The sequence below is a fragment of the Eucyclogobius newberryi genome, unplaced genomic scaffold, assembly GCF_026437365.1.
Source record: "Eucyclogobius newberryi isolate DKJ021-1_F unplaced genomic scaffold, fEucNew1.0.hap1 SCAF_16, whole genome shotgun sequence".
Classification (NCBI taxonomy): domain Eukaryota; kingdom Metazoa; phylum Chordata; class Actinopteri; order Gobiiformes; family Gobiidae; genus Eucyclogobius; species Eucyclogobius newberryi.
Genome location: NW_027315790.1, coordinates 14,508,534 through 14,534,749, shown reverse-complemented (window position 1 = coordinate 14,534,749; position 26,216 = coordinate 14,508,534). Strand labels below are relative to the sequence as shown.

At 40.9% G+C, this 26,216-nt stretch overlaps 1 protein-coding gene across 1 annotated transcript; it reads left to right on the top strand.

The window, feature by feature from the left end:
• The first annotated feature begins 1,944 nt into the window (after positions 1–1,944).
• On the top strand, positions 1,945–17,275 carry trim71 (tripartite motif containing 71, E3 ubiquitin protein ligase). Its single transcript, XM_072447671.1, has 7 exons — positions 1,945–2,925; positions 10,065–10,232; positions 13,079–13,213; positions 14,704–14,946; positions 15,024–15,521; positions 15,713–15,853; positions 16,069–17,275. The coding sequence occupies exons 1-7, from the start codon at positions 2,206–2,208 to the stop codon at positions 16,639–16,641; spliced, it is 2,478 nt and encodes an 825-aa protein (XP_072303772.1). The 5' UTR covers positions 1,945–2,205; the 3' UTR covers positions 16,642–17,275.
• The last annotated feature ends 8,941 nt before the right edge of the window (positions 17,276–26,216 follow it).

The following is a 26,216-nucleotide window of genomic DNA, read 5'->3' as shown; positions in this document are numbered from 1 at the left end:
TATAAATGTATATTTATATGGGTAATTAGTTTTATAGTAGTGTGGTACAGAACTACAAAACATGCAGTTACTGTTTCAAAAGCTGTGATTTTTCTTTTCTACGTGAGGTTTTATAAAACGGCAGAGCTTATTTCGCAGATGAAAATAAACTGAAAGTTTATTTACTAAATCTGTCTTGTTCTGGATGTTTGACATTTATATCAATATATATTTGATATTTGTATGAACGGTGACCACGTTCATACAGCCTATGATTCGTTCTTATTGATTATTTTCTTGTTTTTTATATCTGGTTCAAATAAAGTTAATCAGTAAAATAAATTGTTATGCAGTCTACTCATTTCTGGCACTAGGAGTTATTTCTTATATAGTTTGGTCTGTAACAGGCCCTTTTAAACATCTTTACTTTAATTTACTGGATAGTTTTGCTGTGCCATGGTATTCTTATGGCATCCTAAAGGCTCCTGTCAAGTGAAAAGGACAGCACAAAAACACAATCAATGGCCTGCTTCATTATATTTGATAAATTCCTAATGGAAAATGGCTACAAGAAGAGAGTTTCATCCAGGGCCCAATATTGTGAGAATGGCTAGCTATCATATATTGCATCTTAAGACTTCATAATTTACTAGCCAAATATTTTAATAGGCTGTTTTTTGACATGTATTTTAGGGGTAAGCTTAAACCAATAGACCAACATGTCATATCTCAATTCTTCCCAGTCCCACGTATTTTAGGCTCCTTTCCCCCCCATTTGTGAAATACAACATTAAAATTGTATACATCATGTTCTAGTGAAGGGAAAGGAGGGATCGAGTGACACGTGTAAATTTGATGGTGTAGTTGTAAATATAAACGCTAAATACATTAATCAATCTACAGTGTTCAAATACTTTCTTAATGAACGCTAAGTTTGGTCATAAGCATCTTAAAATCTCCATTGGATGCCACAATATATGACAGCGCACGTGCTCCAGCGCCGTTCCGCCCACGGTCCAGGTTGGGGCCCCTGATGACTGATGAGAGTAGACCTCTGTGTGTTGATCATGGTGTTGATGGGGGGGGGGGCATTCCGCGTGGGTTTGCCCCTCGGCCGCAGATATCCGTGCGCGCGCCTGCTCTCGCACGCGCCCATGTCTCCGCCCCACAGCGGAAGTCGCTCTGTTTTTTTCCTCATTCGGACCAGAGCCACTGCAAGAGCCACCGCCAAAGTACCGCAGGCCAGCGAGAACGTCTGGAACCGTCTCCCGCGGGTGGGGAACCGACTGCAAATGAACTGACGGGGGAAGAAAAATAAAAAAAAAGATCACGCCGCGCTTTAAACGTGGAGCCGTATGACATAGGCGGGTCCTCCGGGCACGTTCCACGGGTCTGCGAGCTGCGCATTCCTCCACGCGCGGGGCTGGGACGGGCCACCAACGGGCTCGAGAAGAGAACCTTTCCACACGCCGCACCGATGCATCTACCCACGGACTCCGCGTAGAACGTCCTCTTCCCCCCCGGCTCCAGTTTGTCTGTGGCGCCTCAATGACTCGCTGCACACTCTGGGATCCGCGCTTTGATGAATAATTTACAATCCCGCGGACCGTGGCAGGCGCTCCGACCATCAGCCGAGCACAGGCTGCGCGCAACGCCGCCTAAACCAACACCGATGGTGGACTGAGCTGAAACAACACGACGAGACGGGCTTAAGCTGGACAAGAACTGTATTATGATAAGTGGCCTAGATATCTGAAACACAGAGCCCTGTAGTCATGCCGACAGCTCGGTGGGGGAGGAGAGACGTAGCCCCTGTTCTTCAGCACAGATCCAGTGCCATAACACATTTGGTCTGATTTTTTGAGTTCGACATGAGCCTATTCTAATTTTCTTTTTTTCTTTTTTTTTTAAAGAGCCTTTCTTGCTCAAGGCCTTACAAAACACAGTCAATATTGAATTAAATAGTCTGTTGTTGAAGGAGAAAAAGCAAAAACGAAGCGTGCTATTAACTAGAAGTGCACACTTGATTCCCTCTAGTCAGTATTATATGAACTGCATAAAGTACCTGCACGTCCCTAAACTCCCGTTTCCACTGTTGAACTTAAATACCTCAAGAATCTACCTCAAGTACCAATTGAATTTATTTAACACTGCGGGGCCCATGTGTCCTCAAATGAATTCCTCAGCAACATTGATGTTATAAACCGAGCCCGTGTTTTGCTGCAGATGGCTTCTTTTCCAGACTCAGAGCTGCAGACATGCCCACTCTGCAAGGAGCTCTGTGGCTCCTCTGCACCCATCTCCTCCAGCTCTTCTACCTCATCTTCCTCCTCACATACCTCATCGTCCTCCTCTCAGACCACCAGGAGGTTGCATGTCTTACCCTGCCTCCATGCCTTTTGCAGGCAGTGCCTAGAGGGGCAGCGAAGTCCCGGGGACCCGCTCAAGCTGCGCTGCCCCACCTGTGACCAGAAGGTGTCCATCTCTGAGGCTGGGGTGGACTCCTTGCCTTCTTCCAACTTTCTTTTCAGCAACTTGCTTGATGTGGTGGTGAGCTCCGAAGAGCAGATCCAGAACAAGAATGGTCACCACCACCGCGGTCTGGGTGGTTGCTCCTCCAGCTTTCCTCCCCCACACGGAGGCCTTCTAAAACACCTGACTGAGCCTCAGTGCAGCTCCTGTGACGAGGAGAACCCAGCCACATCCCACTGCCTTGACTGCCAGGAGTATTTGTGCGACAATTGCGTGCGAGCACATCAGAGAGTGCGACTGACCAAGGACCACTTCATTGAACGTTTAGGAGAGAGTCTTCATTTAGGACGGGTCAATGCCAACAGCAACCCAGGCCAGACGGGGGTGTCTCTGGCCCAGTCGCTTCAGAATAACTTCGCCTTACTGTCCCTCTTCCAGGACCGCATGAGCTTCTGCCAGCACCATGACAATGAGGTGAGTGACACATTATCTCTTGAGTATTGCGTTTCTGTTTTCCTAGTTTTATTGTTACATCAATAAACAATCATGACGCCACAAGAGGATTTATATGCCCTTGGATGTAAACATTCTTATACCCCTCCCCCTCTCTTTTAATAGCATTTATATCTTATAGTGTAATTGGATTAAATGCGTTGTATGGGCCATACAGGGGACCATATGGCCTTAGGTTCAAAAGGGCCAGAGTGGCTCTTCACCTAGTTCCCTGGAGAGACATAGGCAGTGGCACGTGCGCTGAGCTGGATTTGCACACACACTCGTACACTTCTATGCAGGGTCTAGTTAAGCTCTACCACACCGTCCATTCAGGCATAAGAGAGGCCCCAGTAACGCCACACATGTTTCTGGCTCTGATGGGCCTATCCAGAGTGGGACTGTGGAGATCCAGCTTCGGCTAATCATGGGAAAGACGAGTAGAAACTCCGGGCCCATTTCACTTTCAGAATGTAAAAAAAAAGAAGATGAAATGTTCTGTGTTATCTGAAAAAGAAAATAGACTTCTTAATTCAGCAAGAAAAAAAAAAAAACTTTTGTTACACATGAACCCACATTTCTTAAGCCAGAACAGCTGCAGTTTACATTCATCTCTCTTTCAAATGTTTTTTCTGATCTGTATTATTTTGCACGGCCTCAACACATTTTATCTGTTTATGTATTTATTATTATTTAAATCTTTCCGAAACGCTAATTAAGCATCCACGATTTGAGTGACTCACAGGCGTCCTCACTACCCCCACCAGTGCCAGTAATAAGGCTTTGAGTTTTCCAGTAAGGGATTCATCTTCCAGTGCGGCCTCCGTGGTCCTGAGCGCCTCAGGCCTGGGGGAGGGAAGGACACAAGAGAAGGCTTGTCTGTCTTTACCTGGGTGCACTGGTTAAGCCTTTGTCGACCAGCTTCATGGTATGAAGAATCCCTATGTAGGACTCTTGTGCTTCAGAGAGAACACCCGTGTGATTTCATCGAGTTGGAAATCAGCTGTTCAGTATTTTATTTGCAAACATGGATTTTGCTGCTCCTGATCATATCAATGTTACAGAATAAAGTACGAATATCTCTGTCTCTTGTGGGACTTTCTTCAATCAACTGGGCTAAAGAGCATCACTGTGGCCTAATATTGTTGATCGTTTGTGCCTTATCAACATATTCAATTATATTATAATATAGCTTTAATTGGGTAATAATGTTAATACTTGCTAACTTGACAGATGGAAAATAAGCTCAATAAACCTTTTTTTAAGAATAGGTTATGGTTAAGTTACCCTTTATTTACTCTTTAGGAAAAAAATGTCCTGCATTTCATAAAATGAGAGAAGATAACCTTTATTTGTCCCACAATGGGGAAATTCCACTGTTGCAACTCACAGTTCAAGAACAGCCGGAGAATAAAAATGGCAATAAAACCAAGATAAATAACTTAAAAAATAGACTGCAGGTAGTGCAAATAGAAGACTATCAACGTGGCTATGGCTATGGTTGAGTACAGTGTGGCATAAGGACAGAATAAATACAAAATAACTATTGATCAATCCTTCAATGCCACTGGGACGACCTGTCCGGAGCAGTGGGCACCACAGAGCAGATCTGGAGCTCTTAGAACTTAGAGGACCAAGATAAGAGAGTCCTCTATCTGATAAGTGTTTTTATGTGTGAGGAGACCCTTAATGCATGTGGACTTCAGTCTAAATATCCTTTGTGACTTGTGTCAGGCTGATGGGCTCCCATGCTGTGTGTGAAGAGGAAATGGAAAATTGGATTACATGAAAGAGGTGGCCTCTGCTTGTTGTGATTTCATTTTGAAAGGCTACAGACATGCACTGCACATCTGAGTGATGTCTAATGATATGATAATCCAGTCTGACTCATCGCCATGACGACAGGACTTTGTGGACACCCCACTGTCTTTAAGATGACTGCCTGGCTTTCTTGTCATTCTTGGAGGTGGATCTTTACACATATCATTTAGTCTGATTTTGCCATTTTTTTTCTCAAAGTGAGACTGGAAACTATCACTGAAAACACATGTAGGCTTGGCTTTGTCTCTCCCACTCCACAGCTTTGGAGCAGGGAATGTTTGTAAGGAAACCTAACCCTGCACTGACGCTGATACAAGGCCAAAGGAATTCCTGTAACTTGAGTTTATACCTCCTGGGTTCTCTTTTTCCCTTTCGCTCTCGCTCTCACACTCTGGGTATTTCCTCTGTTGGCTCCTGCCTTTCTCATCAGCCCCGGCCTGCGCTGTGTCAGAGACAATAGGCATTATAAAAGCAGAAAGTCACCCTAACATGATTTAGCAGCTGTTGCTGTTGAGGGTAAAGTCATTACATTTCATGACCGTTGGAAGTCTCATTGCAAGTGTATGGTTGCTGCACGTTCCTTTCGAAGAGTATCTCCCATCTGCAGGTAGTTATCCTCTGAAGAGGATTTTAGTGTATGTTTTCCACACAGCCAGCACACTTGGATTATATGAAGTCGGACTTCCAGGATTTTAATGCACAACATGTGCCCAATAATTAGAGTGCGTTCCCTTTTCCTGTGTGTTGTGAATGTGTGTCCTTTCTTTGATGTGCAGTTTAGGACTTTGAGCCATATAAATTTAATGGCAAGAGAGGAAGGCATTTATCACATTTTTGTGACAACAGGATTTAAAAGCTATCCAGAAGCTGAACCCTGCCACTTCCTACTCAGTAGCTGCTCTCAAATGGGCTTTTAATTGGCCATTATTTGACCTCACTCGACGGGATTGTGCCATTAACACATTTGGCACAGACTTAAAGCAGTTTAATCAGACTCCAGCTGTGATTTGTTCTCAAAAGCATTTGACTTTTAGAGGGAAGAAAAAAACGTGTACCTTACTTATCTTGTATCACTCTTAGTTTTCTTTGTTAGATGAAAGGTCATATGTTTTATTCTTGGTCTGTTGATCATATGGACTGCCCTGGATTGGTTTGACAAAGCCAATTCAAAGAATGAAGGACAAAAAAATGTGGTCTTGATGTTGAATCTTTGTCGCGTGGCTAAAAAGAGTATGTTTGTAATGCCCTCAAAAGCCTCATTGACTAAGAATAGCTGCAGAGTTGTATGTATTGGTTACACCCAGCTGCTCCACATTTCATTCACACAGCGTCTCTATTTCAGCCCTTGTTTGCTCTTTGACTGCACGCTCATGTTTCCACCTTTTTATCCTCAGCTTCTACCCATTGTTCAATTCACCTTTTTTCCTTCACCTTGATATTTATCTTTGCCTTCCTCACCCTTCTCTTTGTAGTTTTTTTCACAGACCAAATATTAAACTCCCAGTCACTTGCTCGTTGGCTAAGTAGGCCAGCTGACTGTGGTTTGTTTTCCTTCTCTGCTGCAGCGTCCGTCCAATCAAAACGCTGGCTTATGGCCACCGCCCCCCTCTATGTTGTATCTGACTAAGTGTCAAAACATTGCCCGGCATGTCCTGTGTCTGTGGCAGCAAGCCAACTAGAGAAGAGCGGACAGCAAAAGATGACTATATGTCACTATGTACTAAACACCTGTCATTTTAACTACAATTTAATCAATCACTACAACTGAACCTTTTTTCTACAATCACTGCACTGTTCACTTTCTGCACTAAATCTGTAAATGTAACTGTACATTTAGTGTACATAGTAAGTCTATTTTGATCTTTTAGTCAATTTAAATGTTTTTCTTTAATGCCGGCCGTATTTGATTTGATACATCTTGCTTTTATTATAGTTCACTGTTGTATGTTGCACCGCAGGACCAAAGCCGTTCCTATGTTTGTTTTTGTTCTCTGACAATGGTTAACCTTTTCTGATTCATCTTCTGATGCAATCGCCTATAGCTTTTATTTCAGCAGAAGCAATATTTGTATAATTTGTCTGATAGATCTTGTCCACAGTATAGACTTTCATGATATGTAATTTATTATAGATGTATAACAGACACTATACAGCCGTGTCAGTGTGTTTTCAAAGCTCTGGTGTTCTCTGTTTGACCAGCAGATTGAAGGAACTAGTTTCAAAACTGGTTACTCACCATTGCTGGAAAAGCCTGTAGGTCAGTTCATCTAAGTCAATAATTGTTATGAAAGGGGTTAGTAAAAGTAGGTTTTTAGGTAATTTATAAAAATGTTTTTCATCAGATTAGATGAGCATACATTTTTATTCCTACTCTATACATTTTGGTCTTGTTCAGGACATCTTCAGGTGTGATAATTTAACTTTTTTATCCTTTGCATGCCTACACTGTATGCCGAGCAGCCTGCCCGGTTCTTTCTGACACAACACGGCCCTTGTCCCTTCCCCCACTGCTGTTACTGCGGTGTGCACGCGGTCAACGAATGCTGCATGGAGGGATTTTACTGGCTGCCTGCGCTCGTGCCCTCTCCCCCAGTTCCCAGCACCTACAGGGGGAGGGGGCTATCCGAGACACCGCAGCCTGCTCCTGCGTCCAAGCCCCGGCCGCATGCAACCACCATGAAATTTAAATAACATGTGCTTCTAAATAAAGACTCTTAAGATTTTATGAAGTATACGTACATTTAGTAGTCACACGGTCGCTTGATACTTCATTAGGATTACAAGTCTTCTCATCTGTCATAAGTCCTTGTAATTTTTTTTTTTTTTTTTAACATTCAGTTATTTCATTACAGAATCCGCAACCAGCCGACTGTACGTCTCTTCTTAATTTTATAATAAAATCCTGCTGTTGAGTCGGCCTATCTTGAGCCCTTTATGCTTCTCCAGGGTGTTCTAAGATATTTACAACTTTGCTAGCAGGCCAGCACCCCTGTTTTACTGCATTTACTGTTTTTTTGCACATGTTTCACCTGTGTACTGTGGAGGTGGTTGGTCTGTTGTTTGTCTTCAACACTCGACAGTCACCTTTAGTCTCCTTTTCTTGAATTGGGTTCGGCAATAACCTTCTTTACGTGACTTCTTTTCTTAGAAGCTGAACAAATAAATAGCGTTCTTATTTAAGCTTTGTCAATAATTGGTTCGGGCGCGAGAGATTGTTAAAGGCGGCAGGCAGAGCGGAAATGAGATCCTTCCACGAAGACCCCTGGGAAGAGCTTGTGTCCTTTGTCAATAATATTGACTGGCATCGAAGAGGTTTATTACGTAATCTTATTCTCCAGCAGTCATGGGTATACTATTACTGTAATTGGATTGCAATTTTAAGTAACGTAGTAATGGAATGTTTTACTGTATAATACTTTATTTACAGTTTAAAATACTGTAGTTACCTGCTACTCTTACAACCATGCCTAGAAATAAAATGCAAACGAGCTCGGTCTGGACACTGGTTAAACATGGGGCCAGTTGAATGGGATACAGACACAGTATTATATGTAGTGGACATGTTACCCTTTTATAGTGGTGTTGGTGTTTCTAATTTCTTGTTTACCTAATTTAAATGTACTGTATTAATTTGTGCTATACTACAAGTAAAGTAATCCCTAAATAATGTAATTGAGTTACTTTTATTAACCAAGTAGTTAGTGGTGTAAATGTATTTCTTTTTGTAATTTTTTCAGCCATATGTAGCAGGGAGAACGTATCTTGCCTGGAACCCCACAACAGTGATGTTCTGTTGCTGTCAGAAGTGTTTACTGTTTTGTACTAATGTAATGTGTATAATATTTTAGCTCTGTAGTTCTCAAACTGTGGTGAGCGGGCTGCCTCTAGTGTTTTTTGGAGCCTTTTGGATTTTGACTTTTTTTGTAGAGAAATCTATTCATGTTATTTTTCCTACTTTGGGTTAATCATTATTTATGCGTGTTATAGTCTTGTTTTAGAGTTAGTTTAGTCCCATTTTAGACCTGGTTTTGCCCTTTTATACCTGATATAGTGGTTCTCGGAAAGGCTAATGATCTGGAAAAGCCTTATGTTATCTGGGTGGTACTTGGTGTGAAAAGAACCACTGTTCATTAACATGATTTCAACAAAATTCTGCCGGTATCGTTTGCAGTATTTAAACCAAACCTTCCCCTTGGTGTTTTGGGATACAGAGACGATTATCTAATTCCAAATGTGCTGTATAAAGAATTGGGCTATGTCTTATCTTAAGTTATGTATTATCTTTTTATTCATGCTATGGTCCCTGGCCAAGGATCACTGTGTATTAAACGATGCTGTGTTAATATATCCTTGATTAAATCATTTGGAAGTCTATTGTTAGTATACTTTGAGTAAGAGACTATTTCATAGATTCACTTGCCTTTTTTAACAGAATATAGGGCGACACTGTCAAGAAGTTTGTTTTATTGCCACCCACCAGGCACAGCCCTCTGTTGGTGGCAGGTGGTGTGTAAAGAAAAGTTATTGGCACGCTTAATTGGCATGACCTAATTGCACTGTTTTTGGGCAACGGGCTGTCTGTTCTTTTAGATGTTTGAATATAAAATAGATTGCTGACCAACACCGTGGTCAATATTACAAATGTGACATTATTAGAGCTAAAAGACGACCCAGTTTCCCCCTACCTCACTTCCAACTGCCACACTTGCGCTCGTCAGTGTCACCACTTCTGTCGAGCTGCATTCTTTGCTATTGTGCGTTTTGTCCCCTCGGAATTCAGGAGATGCAAATGGGGGTTTGAATGTGAGTGACACAGCTCTGAGGACACTACAGAAGGAGACTCGGCAGAAGGCCGGAGAGGAGAAAGAATGGGCTCCATGAGGAGTTTTAGCGTGAGCGGCAATCAAGGGGAAGTGTCTCTCATTAGATTATGCCGCTCCCCAGGGGACTTCTATTATTGATGGATTGATTGCTAGGTCCCTCCTCCAATGGAAGCTCTCCTTGTATTGTGGGTCATTGATCAGGTGTCGTTTGGATATGATTGCTAGTGCATATTTTATTTAGTAGTTTCACTTTAAAAGTAGATGGTGTTTCAATAGAGGACAACAAATGACCCATAGGTTTTTTTAATTTTTTATTTAAAAAAGGCATTAACTACAATATTGCTTGTACTGCATAACCATTCCTATTATTGCTACTTATACCTCCTCAAACCCCAGTAGTAGTACAAACCACTTCTACGTGCACACATTTGATCTAGCCAATGTTTAAACATTCTTTTGTGTTTCCTTGCTCCTCAGGTGTTCTTGTTCTTCTGCGAATCATGCTCTGTGCCAATCTGCCGTGAGTGCAGCGTGGGCCGTCATATGGGCCACACATTTGTGTACCTCCAGGACGCTGTGCAGGACTGCAGATCCATCACCATCCAGCTGCTGGCAGACGCTCAACAGGGACGGCAGGCTGTGCAGGTGAGGCAAAGGTCCCACTGTGTTGATCTCCTTTAACCAAAGGTTAAAAAAATAAAATAGGTTTTCTATGATATATTTAACATGGAAAGGAATGGTGATATATATTATGTATATTGTTACACCCTTGAGAATGTGTGACCTTGCATGTATTAAATGAAGAGTACATGTTTGCGAGAGAGGACTTGATTATAGCCCTGGGTAGGAGAGGTCCAGCTGGCCGGAGCGGGGGTGGGTCACTCAGGGTGAGGTCTGGCTGGGGGCAGTACTGAAGGTCAGAGGGGAGGAGGAGTAGAGAGGAGCCTGGGGGAGGGTAAAAGAGGTATTTAAAGCATTTCAGAAAATGGAAAACTCCCCTTCTCTTTTGAAAGAAGTGAAACAGTTTTCTTCTACCATTCATGTGCATACTCATTCAGCCACTTATCCTTGCCATTACTCACCCCTTGCACACAAGCTCAAGCCTTTCTTCATTTCAATTATTAGAGACCCCCCTCAGTTTGTCCCTGTACTGTAGTGAAAGGATCCTTACTCCTTGAAGTAGTATGTTTTAATTATATGCGAGAGCACCAGATGTTGCTTGGTATATGTAATCCAGAAGCAAGGAGATGGTAATACAATAAATGCAACAGTACAATTTGAACCAAACACATACTTTTCATTCAATTAATACGCCAAATAAGTTAATCAAATATTAGAATTATAAGTTTTGGACTAAATCATGATGGTATTACAGAGTGTTACTTTGATTCAATATTCATCCCGATACAGGCATATCCCTAAAAAGGTTCTTAAACGTTTACTAAATGTATATTGTCCTAAATGACCATAATGCACTTAGTATCAAAATACCATTGATTTATGAATACCCCATTGAATCTCGCACAACATAGCAATGTCAGTGTTGGCTAAATTACATTGAAGGTGTGGCTGTGTCGTGACCTTGGTCAAAAATCATGAAACATTATCTGGTAACACTTGGGGTCATCTGACACACTGGTATCTCATCATAGTTTGGGTTCGTCTATCCCATTCTGACTGTCACTTTTGTTTAACCGAGCAACAATCTGCAATCTTTAGGCAGGCTGTTATTCATTTTCTTTTGTATTACTGTATATGTTTTGCATAAATTACAAGGCTATCAACCACAAGCTCGCAGCAGAGTCACAAGGAGAGATGCCGGCCAGATGGCCAGATGTATTTGTCATTGGTCACACAGGGGTAAATGCTGACGCCAGATAGTATACAAACACACACACACACACACACACACACTCCTGTCCCCTGAGGTAGGAAATTTCCACCTCCTCCATATCCATTATCTACCAAGACCTCTGACCCTGGACTTATGACCTTCTGGTTTGCCACACCTCTTCCGTTGGGCTTTCTGATTGGTCATTTCTGCCCTCTTTCTTCTAAATGTCTTAGCCCTCTAGGATTGTTGTATTGATAAAAGTCAGAGCCTCACTGCTCTAGCTTCACTGCAAGAAGGGCCTGGGATCGATTCCCGGGTGGTGAGGAGTTTGCTTGTTCTTCCATGTCTGCGTAGGATTCCTCCTTGTACTCAGCTTTCCCCTACTACTAAAGACATGTGAGTGAATGCGGGCCAACACATGGAAAAAAAAGGCTACAATCTGGCATGTTTACAGCATGTATTTAATGTATGTTCATTAACATGCACCGTCCCGACCAAATAAACAAACAAGTCATACTGACACAGGGCGGTTCTGACATTAAGGGATGTATCAAATTAATAAACAAATTGGTGTCGAAAAATGGCCAAATCCTACTGTACAATATTGCGGTCATTGAATTGTACTTATTCTCTGCAATACTCAAGCAGTTTTTTTCTGTTGGCTGCGTCTTGTAATAGCATCTGCCTCAGTCTTTATGTGGAACAACTGGAACTGCCTGCTTCAAATTGGCATATTGTAAAGGAGCCTGCTGCCTTGCTTTGTTCCTCCAGGGATGATGAGGGGGTTGGTGCAGTGAGTCAGAGGTTGCAGATCATGACCTGTGGAGGTTTTGCTGACCTATGATCCTTGTGGCCGATATTGCGAACAGCCTTATTCCACCTCCCTCTGTCCATGTGAGGTCTGCATCACCCCATGACCTCCCTCCAAAAGGCTGAGGAAAGGCCAAACAAAACACAGAAATGCACATTATGTGTTCTTCAAAGATGTTCTTCCTAATTGTAGAATCCCTTGCATAAATCAGTGTTATTTCCCTTAATCTCTATTCCAAAAATACATTTCCAAAATAGAAATCCACAAACGTTTAACCTTATAATTATTTGTTAGTGACTGACTCCACAAACTTGGCATATCATCTTATGTCTTAAAGTCTTACAATAATCACATCTTTGGAGTTGAATAACGGCGACACTTTCTTAGGCTGTTTTGAAACAAATAATTCCACCTTTGTTTATGCTGACTGAGAAGACATTGAACTTTGTGCCAGTTTTTGTTTCAGGTTGATCGATCCTGTAATTGCAAAGATATGAACCATAAATCGGGTCAATAAATCTGACAGCAAATTATATCATATAATTCTAACCTGCCCCAGCTCCATTTTAAACTATAGAAGTTCTACAATATTGTGATGTCTCGTGAGCACAGCCTTTTGACATCTGACAATATTTTTAAATCATATGTTCGGTTGTATAAGTTATTGCAGTACCATTTACAGTATTTCAGTGCGATTCATTGTTTGTCTCTTTCCCGAGTAACTAAAAAGGTCCTCATTCAATACACTGACTCCCTATTCTCATTACTTACTGTTTTTGTATGCTGTCTAATGTTTCCTATGATTACTCTGAGGAAATGTAAGCCCTGACTGTGTTTGGTCCCCAGCTGAGCATGGAGAAGGTGCAGTCCATGGCCGAGCAGGTGGAGATCAAAGCCAAGGTGGTGCAGACTGAAGTGAAGGCCCTTGTTCTCAGACACAAGAAGGCACTCGAGGAACGGGAGTGTGAACTACTGTGGAAGGTAAACCATTAATACAGGCAGTCGACACTAATTACCGGTAGTCTATAACAGTCTAGCACTTCTCATGCACGTGCTAAATGAAGTTTACACCAGTTTATTCGCTGCGGCGCTGCTATGGATTTCATATTGGCAGCAGCAATTATTCTAATGCCTGCTGTACCGGTTTTGTTTATATATGTTTGTATATGGTCTGATGGCCAAAGTGCCATGAACAAGGTCTTCACTTAGCCTTGTTCAGTCCTAATCCTTCTTACGTCACCAGGAGTCTCCTCTAATCTCTTATCTGAAGTCATTAATGCCAAACATAACATTTTAAACTGAGGGCTTCAGACCTGGGAGGTTAATATTCAAGTAGACCAGTTACTTTACAATTGTGGTATTTATATTTTCTATTAGTATTTATAGTGTTGGTGTGTTTCCTGTTAAGCTTTAAAAATATATGGCTCTGTTCATGTACTATATAAACAAAGCATGCCGATTAAGAAATCATGTGGTTAGGTGGTAACAACTTCAGGTTCAAAGACAAAAAGCTAAATTAAATTAAATTAAAAAATAATAATGAAACCGAAGGTTGTTCCGGTTGCCCTAAAAATGCGGCGCTCCACTTCCTGCTCCATTCATTCCTTCAATTCTCGCTAAAATAATCCATATTTTAATAAACACAAAGCAGAGAGACGGGTGGATAATCACAGGCAGCATGTTATCATGTGACTGCTTTCCCTGGAGATGTATTTATAGAAGTGGGTTTTGTCTCTAAGCTAATGCTAATATACAATAAATGTAATCTATTATGTTCGAATAACACAACAATCTGAACTAACTTTGTCCGTTTTATATTTTTATTAATGTGTGTTAGCCTTTAACTTTGAGACAAAAACACCTACTTTTAGGTTTCCTCCGCTGACAAATTTACATGGTTAGTAAAAGTCTTGACATGCTGCATGTGATTATCCATCTGTAACTTTTTTTTTTATATATATTTGAACAAGACTTGACTACCCACAGAGAATGAATGGAATGAGTAAAGTGGAAGTGAAGATCTGCACGTTTAGCAACCCGGCACTAGCGGGGCCTGTCGTGAAAAGGCCTAATTGCATAACAATAGCAGTAAAGCATGATTGTGTTGTATTGCTGATGGCTTTCTCACTCTTACTGACTCTTTCTCACTCTTACTGACTCTTACTGACTCTTTGGGGGTCCCGGCGTGTTAAGTTTGGGAACCACGACGTAAAGTTATGGATCTTCTTTTAACAATTTGTCAGACACCAAACATAAGATTTTCTAATAGTATCTGTTTTGGTTTTGAGAGTCAACTCTACTAAATCTATTCTGATCATCTCTTTTGCTTCCCCCTTGTGGCCAGCTATGCAATCATGCATAGTTAAAAAACCTTTTTATTTTTGATTGTGCATACTTGAGCAGAATATTCATATTTTGCCAAGAAAAAAAAAATATTGATATACAAAACATGCATTTTCTTACCATTTTAGATAGAGAAGATCCGTCAGGTGAAGGCCAAGTCATTGTACCTGCAGGTGGAAAAACTACACCAAAGTTTGACTAAACTGGACAGCACTATAGCTGCTGTCAGCCAAGTTCTGGATGAAGGACGCCATCTTGATGTGCTGTTGGCAAGAGAACGCATGCTTTCACAGATCCATGAGCTCAAGGGCCTCAGAGGTCTGCTTCAACCACAGGAGGATGACCGCTTCATGTTCACTCCTCCAGACCAAGTACTGTGTTTTATCACATCCATCGTTCCGTTTCAATGAAGAAATGTATTAAACATATCACACTCTTTATCTTACAGGCTCTGTACATAGCCATCCAGTCCATGGGCCTGATCAGCAGCGGAGCATTTGCTCCAGTCACTAAAGCCCATGGAGAGGGTTTGAAAACTGCGCTCCGAGGAAAGCCCGCCTCCTTCACTGTTATTGGATATGATCATGATGGGGAGCCGCGCCTGTCTGGTGGCGATGCCGTGTCTGCCATCATCATGTCTGCTTCAGATGGAAGTCTGTCTGCAGCCGAGGTGACGGACCACCTGAACGGCTCGTACACAGTGGGCTATCTGCCCAAATGTGAAGGCGAGCACCTTGTGTCTGTGCTCGTGTGTAACCAGCACATTCAGGGGAGCCCCTTCAAGCTGATGGTGAAGTCGGGGCGGTGCTATGGGACATTGGGTTCCCAAGTGTCAGCTTTTGGCTGTGAGGGTGAAGGAGACGGCCAGCTATGCCGACCCTGGGGCATTAGTGTTGACAAGGAAGGCTATGTTGTGGTGGCCGATCGTAGCAACAACCGTATACAGGTGAACATTCATAAGTTTTAATCATGTTATAATTGTTTTTCTATCTCATTTATACCATGAAAGTTGTTCGACCAATGTCCCAATTATACAATGATCCAACGGGTGTCATAGATTATCACTATATACAGTGTAGTAATGTTGATGTGAAATCTGCAGTATTGTAGTAAAAATGTGTATATTACATTCCCTAGATATTCAAGCCTTGTGGCGCATTCCACCATAAGTTTGGTTCTCTTGGTTCTCGACCTGGTCAGTTTGATCGTCCAGCGGGGGTCGCATGTGACAGTCAGCGACGAATCATTGTGGCTGATAAAGACAATCACCGTGTTCAGGTATGTCTGGACATACTTATTACACTATTCCAAATGAAATGGCTAAAAGGGAAAAAAAAACATTTCAAACTCAAGTGTTTACACCAGCTGTTCAATGTTGGATTAGTGGAACACATAAACATTATGTCTATGGATAAACATGAGCTCCACATGCCTTCGCCCTGCACAGTACATGTAAACAGTCACAACGTGAATGCATTTGCTTCCTTTGACAGGTGTTTACTTTTGAGGGCCAGTTCCTGCTAAAGTTTGGAGAAAAGGGCACCAAGAATGGGCAGTTCAACTATCCTTGGGATGTGGCTGTCAATTCTGAGGGTAAGATCCTAGTCTCCGATACCAGGAACCACCGTGTGCAGCTCTTCGCCCCTGATGGCTCGTTCCTCAACAAGTACGGCTTTGAGGGGGCTCTGTGGAAGCACTTTGACTCTCCCCGTGGAGTGGCCTTTAACCATGAGGACCATCTGGTGGTGACCGACTTCAACAACCACCGCCTCCTGGTGATTCGACCCGACTGCCAGTCTGCCCGCTTCCTGGGCTCAGAGGGCACGGGTAACGGCCAGTTTCTTCGGCCCCAGGGTGTCTCTGTGGACCAGGAGAACCGCATCATCGTGGCTGACTCCCGCAATCATCGCATACAAGTCTTTGAGCCCAATGGAAATTTCTTATGCAAATTTGGCACACAGGGGAGTGGTTTTGGACAGATGGACCGACCCTCTGGTGTGGCGGTGGCACCGGATGGAGTCATTGTAGTTGTAGACTTTGGAAATAATCGTATTCTCAAATTTTAAAAAGTTGTATTTTTACATTCTCTTCCTCCGTTTTGCCTTTTACAATTTCTGATGAAGGAAACGGACGATAGAGAATGAATCGACAGACCGAACTGAAGGTGAGCTCAGCCAGGATTCAGAGCATCTTGAAGCGAGGGAAGTTTTATACAGAGGCAAGAGCTTTTGCCTTTACACTGACGTTTTTTAATCAGCTGTCAAATTGACAATATGATAATCAGTTTAAATAGAGCCATTTTCCTTCCTCACAAGCCGCCCTGAATCCTCTCTGTAAGCTTTCCTTAGGTTTCATCTCAGGGATTTTCTCATTTTTCTTGAAATCTTGTATCCTCTGCTCCATACCTACCTCATCTAACTCTTTATGAATGTACTCATTGTCACAGAGCAGAGGTTTAGTCCGTGAAGTTTTACAAAGAAGAAAAGTCTACCTCTACACTATTTAAGAGAGACATAAATTGACTCTTCAGTTAAAATTTGCACAGGATTAATTGAATTTTGCTGTGCATAGCGATGAGTAACGTGAACCTCCTGAATGTTGTTGCTGAGACAATACTCAGGCCGCTGCATGATTCATTATTAGAAGGCTTTGCTGGGAGAGGGAACTAGTATATATCAGGTTTCCCTTCAAATCTGTAAACTTGTTTTTGTTTTGTTTTTTTGGGTGTGGGGTGATTAGTGCATCAAGTTTTGCATCCTTGTTGATCTAGGACTTTGTGGCTTTAGTGTGTGAGGGTGCAGAACGATGCCAAACTTAATAGAATCTAAATTAGCTCAGGTCATGGAGGACTGGAAGTCCCGCCCACAGCATTGCTGGCATATAATCTTAGGTGATGCTACGCTAGATAAATGTATTATGAACAGAAATTGTTCAATAAAAGTATCCCCATTTGAAAATGTGTTTAACCAATATAAGAATGTTCCTTATACACCCTAATTACCCCAGGATTCAAGAGTTTAAAAGAAGCACCCTGTGTAATTTAAAATGCAAACACTAGTATGCACAATGCAGTTTTCTCAGAATGGGAAAATCCACCAAAAATGATAAAGGAACTATCCAGGAATAATTTGTGATCTTGAGATATATATATATATATATATATATATATATATATATATATATATATATATTGCAATGACACCTTTGTCTGAGGAACCTTGTGTGACAAAGGCCTCAAGTATTGAGAGAAAAGGAAAATGGCCAATATGTCCATCTCATTTTATAGGCTCACAATATCATTTCTGGACCCCTGCTTTAAAAGCTGCTCCTTTGGGGCCCTGTTATAGTATTAGTCAGGTCCATGGAGCTTGTGGCTCCCCTAACCCTATTCCATTTGATATTGCTGAGAGCTGACGTGGCCTCTTCTGTTGGGGCACTAGATTTCTCCTTTTAATGAAGCAAGTCTAGAACAACTACTGGAGTCAACCAAAGTTAGGATTTCTGCACAATAGCCAATCCTAGATTTGGCAATAAATTAAACTAGAAATCCCCTTTAAAACAATTCAAAGTAATCATGGGACATCCAGTGTGTTGTAGTGGCATCCAGTCTGAACTATCAAGCAGTTTAGTTTTCAATTTGCAGAGATGGTCAACAGAAGACACCCACACCAAAGAAAGCCTTGCCCTCTATCTCGCTTCTTCCATTGAACTGGTTTAAGAATAAACTGTCCATAGGCTCCAAGTAGCCACTTTGTTATCCCCTAAATTATAACAACCAATCCTTTCCTCACTTTTGTAGTGGGGTTTTAAATCCCTCCACCATTCATTTAGTCATGTAGAAAGCACTAGACAATTCCTTCCTGAAAACTAGCAAGGAATCTTAGGACCTATGAAAAGAGTTTCCAACGAGCCTTTGGAGGTTGGGAAAGGCTTGTCTGCACATGACTGGGATCAGCATCCTCATATCCCAGCCAACCAGACCTCAACAGTCTATCAACAACCTCATGTAACTTATGAATACCTCAAGTAGACTCTGTCACACAGAGCTGCTCTGTTAACATTCAAACGTGTTAAATGTGTTTTTTCATGTACCTCATTCTTTATACCTCAGTTGTACTTGTATTTATGCATACCTCATCAGGCTATTTATACATTACAAATATACCTCATTGTGTTTCTCTTACAGTGCAGTACATGTCTCAAAGCTCTCGGACCAAAGATCATGGTACTGTTTTAAGTGCATCAAAAGATGCTCACAATTCATCCCTTCATGCAATATATACTCAAGGTGTGCCCAGTCTGCTGTCAATTGTATAGTGAACTTTGCCTTTATCATTAACAAACCAAATATTTTCAGTTTTGAGCATCGTGCCAAAATGATCTGTGTGAGTTCTGTGCCAAACATTGTCGGCATTTGAACACTGGGATTAAACACAGGTGTCACTGAACAATTTTCTCATGTGTAAATCAGCACTGGGTACGTTGTGTCTGTTCAGATGCACTTGAGAGGGCTGGGCCCTTGTTATGATCATGTTGACCTCATAATTCCACTGTTAAAGAGTTAAAACTTTATTTGTTTTTGAAGGCAGAGCAATTAACTTCACTTTCCGCACCATACTGTATATCCCAAATACTGTGGATTTAAAATGCTTAATATTTGAAGACGGGAGAAAATCTGTGTTTTAAAAACAACATTGCACGCTGACAAATGGATGATTCAATATTTCTAGCTTTAGCGTCACATTCTGCTGCTTTGACCCAAACACATGTCCATTGATACCTCGTTTGATTTCAGTATTACAGATAAATGTCCATTCATGTTTGCATTATTTTTTTAGACTGCAGAATTCTATCTTTAAGATCTTTACGTCTTCACTCTTAAAGAGCAAAACTATATTTTAAACCTTATTTGTTCCATATTTTGCATGCTTTAAAAGTCTTTGTATAATACTGAGGTCTCTTTGATGGGTGTTAAACTGATGGGGTTAAAAGCTGGCTTTTGGAATGGTTTTAAATTATGTACCCAAAGATGTTTAAGTGTGTTAGTGTTGGATGCAATTAACCTTTGACCTTTGCGATTGTATTTCCTATTCTCTTGAGACTCTGCAGAGCACATGCCTCATTCCTGACACCTGGCGGGGTTTTGATCCTTGCAAAAGGCAGTGTGCCCCTTACCATTAGTGCTTAACTAAGATTTGCATTATGAGTAGATGTTTAAAGATGTTGACCATTCACATTCATTCATTCATTCATTCATTGTATGTTCTGGAATTTGTTAAAACTTTCTTTGAATATACCATTGAAATGTTTTTTTGTTGCTGAGTCGGAAGTAGCCACGTAACACTCATGTAAACACTCAATCAGCCCGTCTTCAGGGTTACAGATCAGAATGGTGGTGATGGCCGCTCAGTTTGAATTAGTTGACTGCACTCCTGCTGAGTGGATTTTAATCAGGAACTTTGTCCATTTTATTTCAGCCTTTAAATGGCTTTAAGAGAAAGAAAAAAACGCAAAGTGCACCAAGTTATATGTGCAAGGTCTTAGACCTTATTATGATTGTATGCTAAAAAAAAAAAGTTTGATAAATGTTAAAAGAAATAAAACTCAGGTAGATCAGCCCTGCCCTGCAGGTGTCTCATTAAAACATTGTGTCCTATAGTGATATTGTAGTGTTTCTTCCCTGTACTAGTCTATTTGTGTGACCATTTACATATAAGATTATTTCCCAATCTTCAATGCTTTTTGATTAGTTCCCTTGATTAATCTTTTTGCCAATGTTTTCTTTCTACCAGAAGTACAAATACAAAACACCACTTGATGCTCATGAACTCTTTTAGAATGTATTTTGTGAAGAAAAGGGTTTCATGAGCTCTTGTTGATGCACACTGCTAACACAAGAACAGGATCAGTTCAAGAGTGGATGGTAGCTTTGTGTCCAGATCCTGGTGCTGAATGAGCAGCAGTGCCACACTGCAGGAGTCTGGGGCCCATAGCAAACACGTCCCTCTTGTGTTGACCTGTTGACACTGTTTTAAGTCAAGTGTGGGTTTTGTGTGTGCGCTGCATCTGTGTTGTCTGAACAGAAATCCACTGAATGTATCCTTCTCACAGTCCCAAGAAGTGGGAGGCGCAGTGTGGCCAGTAGCTGAGTTTAGATGGGTGCTGCTGGTGCTTTTCCCGGGGTAGTGTGTCTATATCAGCAGACTAGTGTGTGAGCCAGCACACGCCCCCTTTACAGCTAGCACACGGCTCTGGGGGAAGCACAGATGTCAGGTCTCTAAATAAGGCAGAGGAGACTATAATATTTTGGCCACCTGCTGCTCTCCCTTTACTCTCTGGACTTTAAACATTTCCTATGCAGGTTTTTTTTTGTTTATGTTTACACGTAAATAAAGTTATACTTCTCTAACTTTAAATTGTGTGACTTACTTGAATGAAAACAAATCCAAGAATAAGGTAACAGTGTGTAGCCTGCATTCTCCGGTGGGATGGTCAATTTTGTTGAGGGCCATATTTACATCCTGGTGTAATGAAGTCTTATCATAAGAGCTTTTCAATTAAAACTAAACTAAGTCTGAACTACAATCACAAATGAACTTGGGTTGCCAGTGCCTTGACCTGTAGATGGCGATATCAAAGTGTTTCACAGGCTGCACTAGCACTGATTCATGACCAACCAACTGGATTTAGTCGTAGGAACTTGCAACCCAAATTAAAGACTCTTGAGGCATATTGTTTTGGTTTTGGTTTGGTCAAGTTTAAAAAAATTAGCATGTACACTCTAGTTGTACACTAGGCATCTACAAGTAAAATGTGGGTAGTCGTGCAACCTTGTGTAGACTCACCACTTTCTGTGTCTACATGTTTACACTACTGATAATTGGTACATTTAGTCATTACAAGCAGCAATTATAACTTGGACATTACAAAAGAGTTCACCTTTCAATAAACTATACAATACTATTTTCAACACCTTTTCCGGTTCTGTTTTCTGATTGGATAATAGTCTTGAGACCCAATACACCAACAATAAACCAGGGCTGATAAAGTTGTCAGCAAAAGCTACATTTGATTTGAACATGTTTATCTCATATATACAGATGCAATTTGAAATCAAAATCTCACTTACGGTTTCTTTAAACTTGCATTGTGAAAAAGTACTATTGGGATTCTTAATCTCAGTGGGAGGATCCTGGTTAAATGTAGACATAAAGTTGGTGTGATCCTCAGTCATATACAATACATACGAATAGCCTCTATCACATTTTGAAAAAGAATACTCGAGGTATTCCATGCATCCTCTTACATGGTTAATATTGACCACTTGTATGGTGGCCGCCCCCACTTTGAATGACATGCTGGTCTTGATTAAAAAAAAACATTTGGACAACCCTGGCCTTCAGTAATATAAGTTTGAATAATAACTCACCACTGTGTTTTAAACTAATCTTGTTACTATTTTACATTTCATTAAAACTGAAAGAATAATGTCTTTCAAGATGAAATGTGTGCAATAGCACATGTTTTTTTTAATTTTCATTTTGATCCACTTTTAGAAAGCTAACTGTAGGACACTTTATACTGTGTAGGACCAAACATACCTTTAAATACTGTAAATGTGTTATGGCTAGCACAAGTCTTTGTATTGGTTTATAATCATGATGTAAAACAACAAAGTAATTGTCACTCAAAAATTACAAAAATATATAAGAAAAAAAAGCTTCATAAGTTGTGCAGTACAGCAAACTGACCTGATGGAGTCAGATATCTACCTCCACCTCCACCCCTGCTCCATCACCCTAAACTACTGAAAAGATATGGTCTGAAGAACATAAGCTGCTTGTTCTAACAAATATGATCACACCTTGATCATACCAAAGTACTACAAATGGCACATGGATTTTGGGGAAACATTTGGCATTAAAGGGGTAATATTTGCTCTGTGCGAACTGCCACCACTAGAGGTCAGCATTGCCTTTAGAAATAATATTAGGTTTACGTATCGATTTGAAACTAAACATATGGAGCCAGAACACACTGCTCTAAATGTTCCGGGGTTTGAGATGTCAGACAGAAGGACACGCGACACGGATCAGACCTGATTGAAAGTCCTGAACTGGCAGGTTGGATAAACTGCAAGAACAAGACACGACGCAGAGGCAGTGATCCAACAGAGCAGCCGACGGGTGGGACCTCTGGGACTCGTGGGACACCTGTACGTGTGAGCCGGGGCAGATGGCACCAAATACAGTCTATGGATGGCACCAGCTCCGCGCAAAGGTGTGTGGGTAATGCCATCCAATTCACCAACACAAGGTTATCTCAGTGGAGCCAATTAGCAGAGCATGTATGGACCATATGAGCTGGCACATAAGAACCATCAAAGCCATCGGGTGTTGGTCTCATGTCAAGTGTGTTTGTCAATAGGTGCTTCACTAACGGGGTTTGTTTAATTTAATAAAACTATTCAGGCAATTCAGAATTCTAACAAACCTCTCACCTATTATTTATGAAGGATTTTGTGCCAAAAGTAAATGCACAACCAACGAATTAATTATATTTACCATGAATTCATTAAACTTGCACAATTAATTCATTAAACGTACAATTAATCGAATGTTCAGTGAATGTATTTAATATACACAATTAATTCATTCAATGTGTCAAATAATTTAAAGTAACATTTAAAGCTTAACATTAAAAATAACTATTTAATTAATTAATGATTTTGTAAACAAAAGTCTATTGTTATTATTTGGTCTTTGGACATTTTAAAATACTTTGTTCCAAGATACTTTGACGGCTAATTTTCATGTCAAAAAAGCTTAATACTTAATACTGGGTGAATTCTACAAAATACAAAATTGTATTTGGAAACAAAAAGTTTAAACTATAACTACTATAAATCAAACACATCTTAAATAGCACAATTGTTACTAGAAAAAATATATGAGGCAATAAAATGATGCTAATGTTTTATATGAAGATGAGTTTGTTATCTTCAGTTCGGGAGCAGGACCACACCGCTTTCACGCCCCTTCTTGCGGCTACACTAAGCATCCAAGTCATACACATGATTTTCGTGCCCCTCCCTCTCGCCCTCTCTCAATGTCCTAGATGGGAGTATCGAGGCCTGGGAGACAACAGCCATCATCACCAGAATCCACAAAACGGCATCCATTTCTGCACATTTGTGTTGTTTGTGTTGTATGTTTCGCCAATAAACACGTTTCATCGTAGCCGGGGTTGTGGTCCTTGCTAGTGAATGTGTTAAAAGTTAACACTGGATTCTCAGGTGGTTTTCTTTGTGTTCTTTTGTCCACCAATTGCCTAACGCTTCTTGTTCTTCTTACCGTCTTTAGTCTCTTCATCGCCTTTTCCTGTTTTGCTTTGGGTTCGGCTTGTTTGTTATTCTGACCATTTCTTTTACTTTTGGCTGTGCAGACGTTTCCTTGTTTTTGTAATAGACTTACAAAAAGATTGTTGTTTGAAAATATACCTTTTCAAAATTGTTGATGGCCAAAAGGCAGATTTCATTGAATGACATGTTGGTGCAGATATCACCAACATGTTTTTGTAATTGTAATGAATAAATCAATATTGCAGTTGCTGTCAGTAAAAGTTATAGGCCTATTTGATTGAACGAACATGTTTTTCTTGAACCTACAAACACAGATAGGTAATGTTTATGAAATTCAAAACCAAAATCTTACATACGGTACCTTTAATTATAACCAATACAAAACTATTATACAACATTTATATATATGGTCTCTTTGGTTTTAGTTGTAGCCTACCCTGGGCAGGAGGACAGGTTCCATATCCACTTGATCTCCTCCACACAGCAGGGAAGGCCAGAGTTGTCAGAGGGAGAAATGGGGAGCTGAATTGAGTCTGTCTTCTATTTCTCACACTTTCATTTTTCAAAGCAGCTGAGTTGAACTTTTAGAAAAGACGGAGAGGCTTCTTCCCTTGTGTCTTTGGTGTAAGTCTGCAGGCTCTCTCATGTCAGCTGTGGACACATGCACAGGCAGATTCAGCTCTACAGGGAGCTGGAGATAAGTGCTAAAATGAGCCTTATGGCACAGTAGCCTGTGGCTGTTGGCTGCATTTACAGAAAAATCAAGAACTTCATCCATGATGTGTTTTTGACAACTTTTCTTGCAAGTAATTGATCTAAAAAGTAATTCTCCATGAATAATTTACACTAGATGGTCTAATTGACCACCTGACCTGGTGGTCAGTTAGATAATACAGTGGATTTGGTTGTAACTCACAGTGTTTGTAAGACTGTTGAGGAAAAGAGTCCAGTTTTGTTAAATAACATTGTGAGTGCCTTTCTACAACATATTTACATCTTGTAATGCCATTTGAATAACTTAAAACCAAGTTATATGGTCACTGTCAAGGTGAAATTCTGTACATCTTCCATTTAAATTTCTGAATTTAATTCCATCCTACTGCAGACATGTCCAGACCTTTAGGTACGGCGTGCCAACCACTGATTTCATTTAAAAGATGAGGCCAACTCTTCTAGTCTGTAGCAGATCGAGGTGACACGCTGACTCATGCTCCGGCTCATTTTGGTCTTGAAGACAGCTGCTGGTGGAGCCCATTGAGACAGGACGACTCTATGACACACTGTTGACATGCCCTGTACCGGAACATGTACTTTCCTTTTGCAGACTAGTCATTTTATCAACACATTAATTTAACCCTGACATCTTCATCCATGTCCGTCCGGTTTGGGCGCTGTGGCAACCTTCCAAAGGATAAATGTAGGAAGAGGAAAGGATTTGGTATTAAGTATTTCAATGAATAAAACATGCTTTGCCATCTCATATTAGACATACACTTGTGGATTCCATTATAACAGTGATTGAAGTGACAGATTCAAGTTAGAGTCATGGAAGAGACTGTGGACCTTGGACCTATCTGGGCGCTTACGTACATCAAAGTAAATGACCCTCACATCATTCCCTGACACAAAATACCTGTGCAGTCAAGCATCAAGGAAACTATAAAGAACATGGGCGAGTAGACACAATGCATTTTCATAACAATAAGCTAAGACATCCTTTTATAGTTGACAAAATGAAGAGGTTTTGGTTGGTATACTTGTCAATCCAACGCATGCAAATATTATGAGAACTGTGTGTATTGAATGTAATACAAGCAGCCATAAAATACGTAGTATTTTTGTACTTTTTATGCACTTAAATTGTCATCAGACATCAACAGCACAGAACATCACATCACTCTTGGCTAACAGCTAAGGTAAACCTACTGAGTTTTAGTGATGATGGGCGATACCAGCGATTTTTGATCCGATCCGATACCGAGTATTGCGAGATGTCGATCCAATGGCAGATTTGAGTGTTGTATTAAGATGCATTGAAACTCCTCCACTAAAAAGTTCAAGTAGCCGCGGTGTGTGACCTAGCGAAGTCGATGTCAGACACTGTAATATTTTCTGGTCCCCTGCCCAATCGGATCAATGCTGAATTGTACAGCCGTCTCTCAGCATTCAACAACTGGTTATCCAGATGGTGCCCTCAAAACAACGTTGTCTTTATTGATAACTGGAGTGCGTTTTGGGGAAAGCCCGGGCTCATACGCAGGGATGGCATCCATCCGACTT

Coding starts and splice junctions, on each gene's coding strand:
- trim71 (XM_072447671.1), top strand. CDS start 2,206: ATGGCTTCTTTTCCAGACTCAGAGCTGCAGACATGCCCACTCTGCAAG. Junction 2,926..10,064: donor GCCAGCACCATGACAATGAG/GTGAGTGACACA, acceptor CTTGCTCCTCAG/GTGTTCTTGTTCTTCTGCGA. Junction 15,522..15,712: donor GTAGCAACAACCGTATACAG/GTGAACATTCAT, acceptor TACATTCCCTAG/ATATTCAAGCCTTGTGGCGC.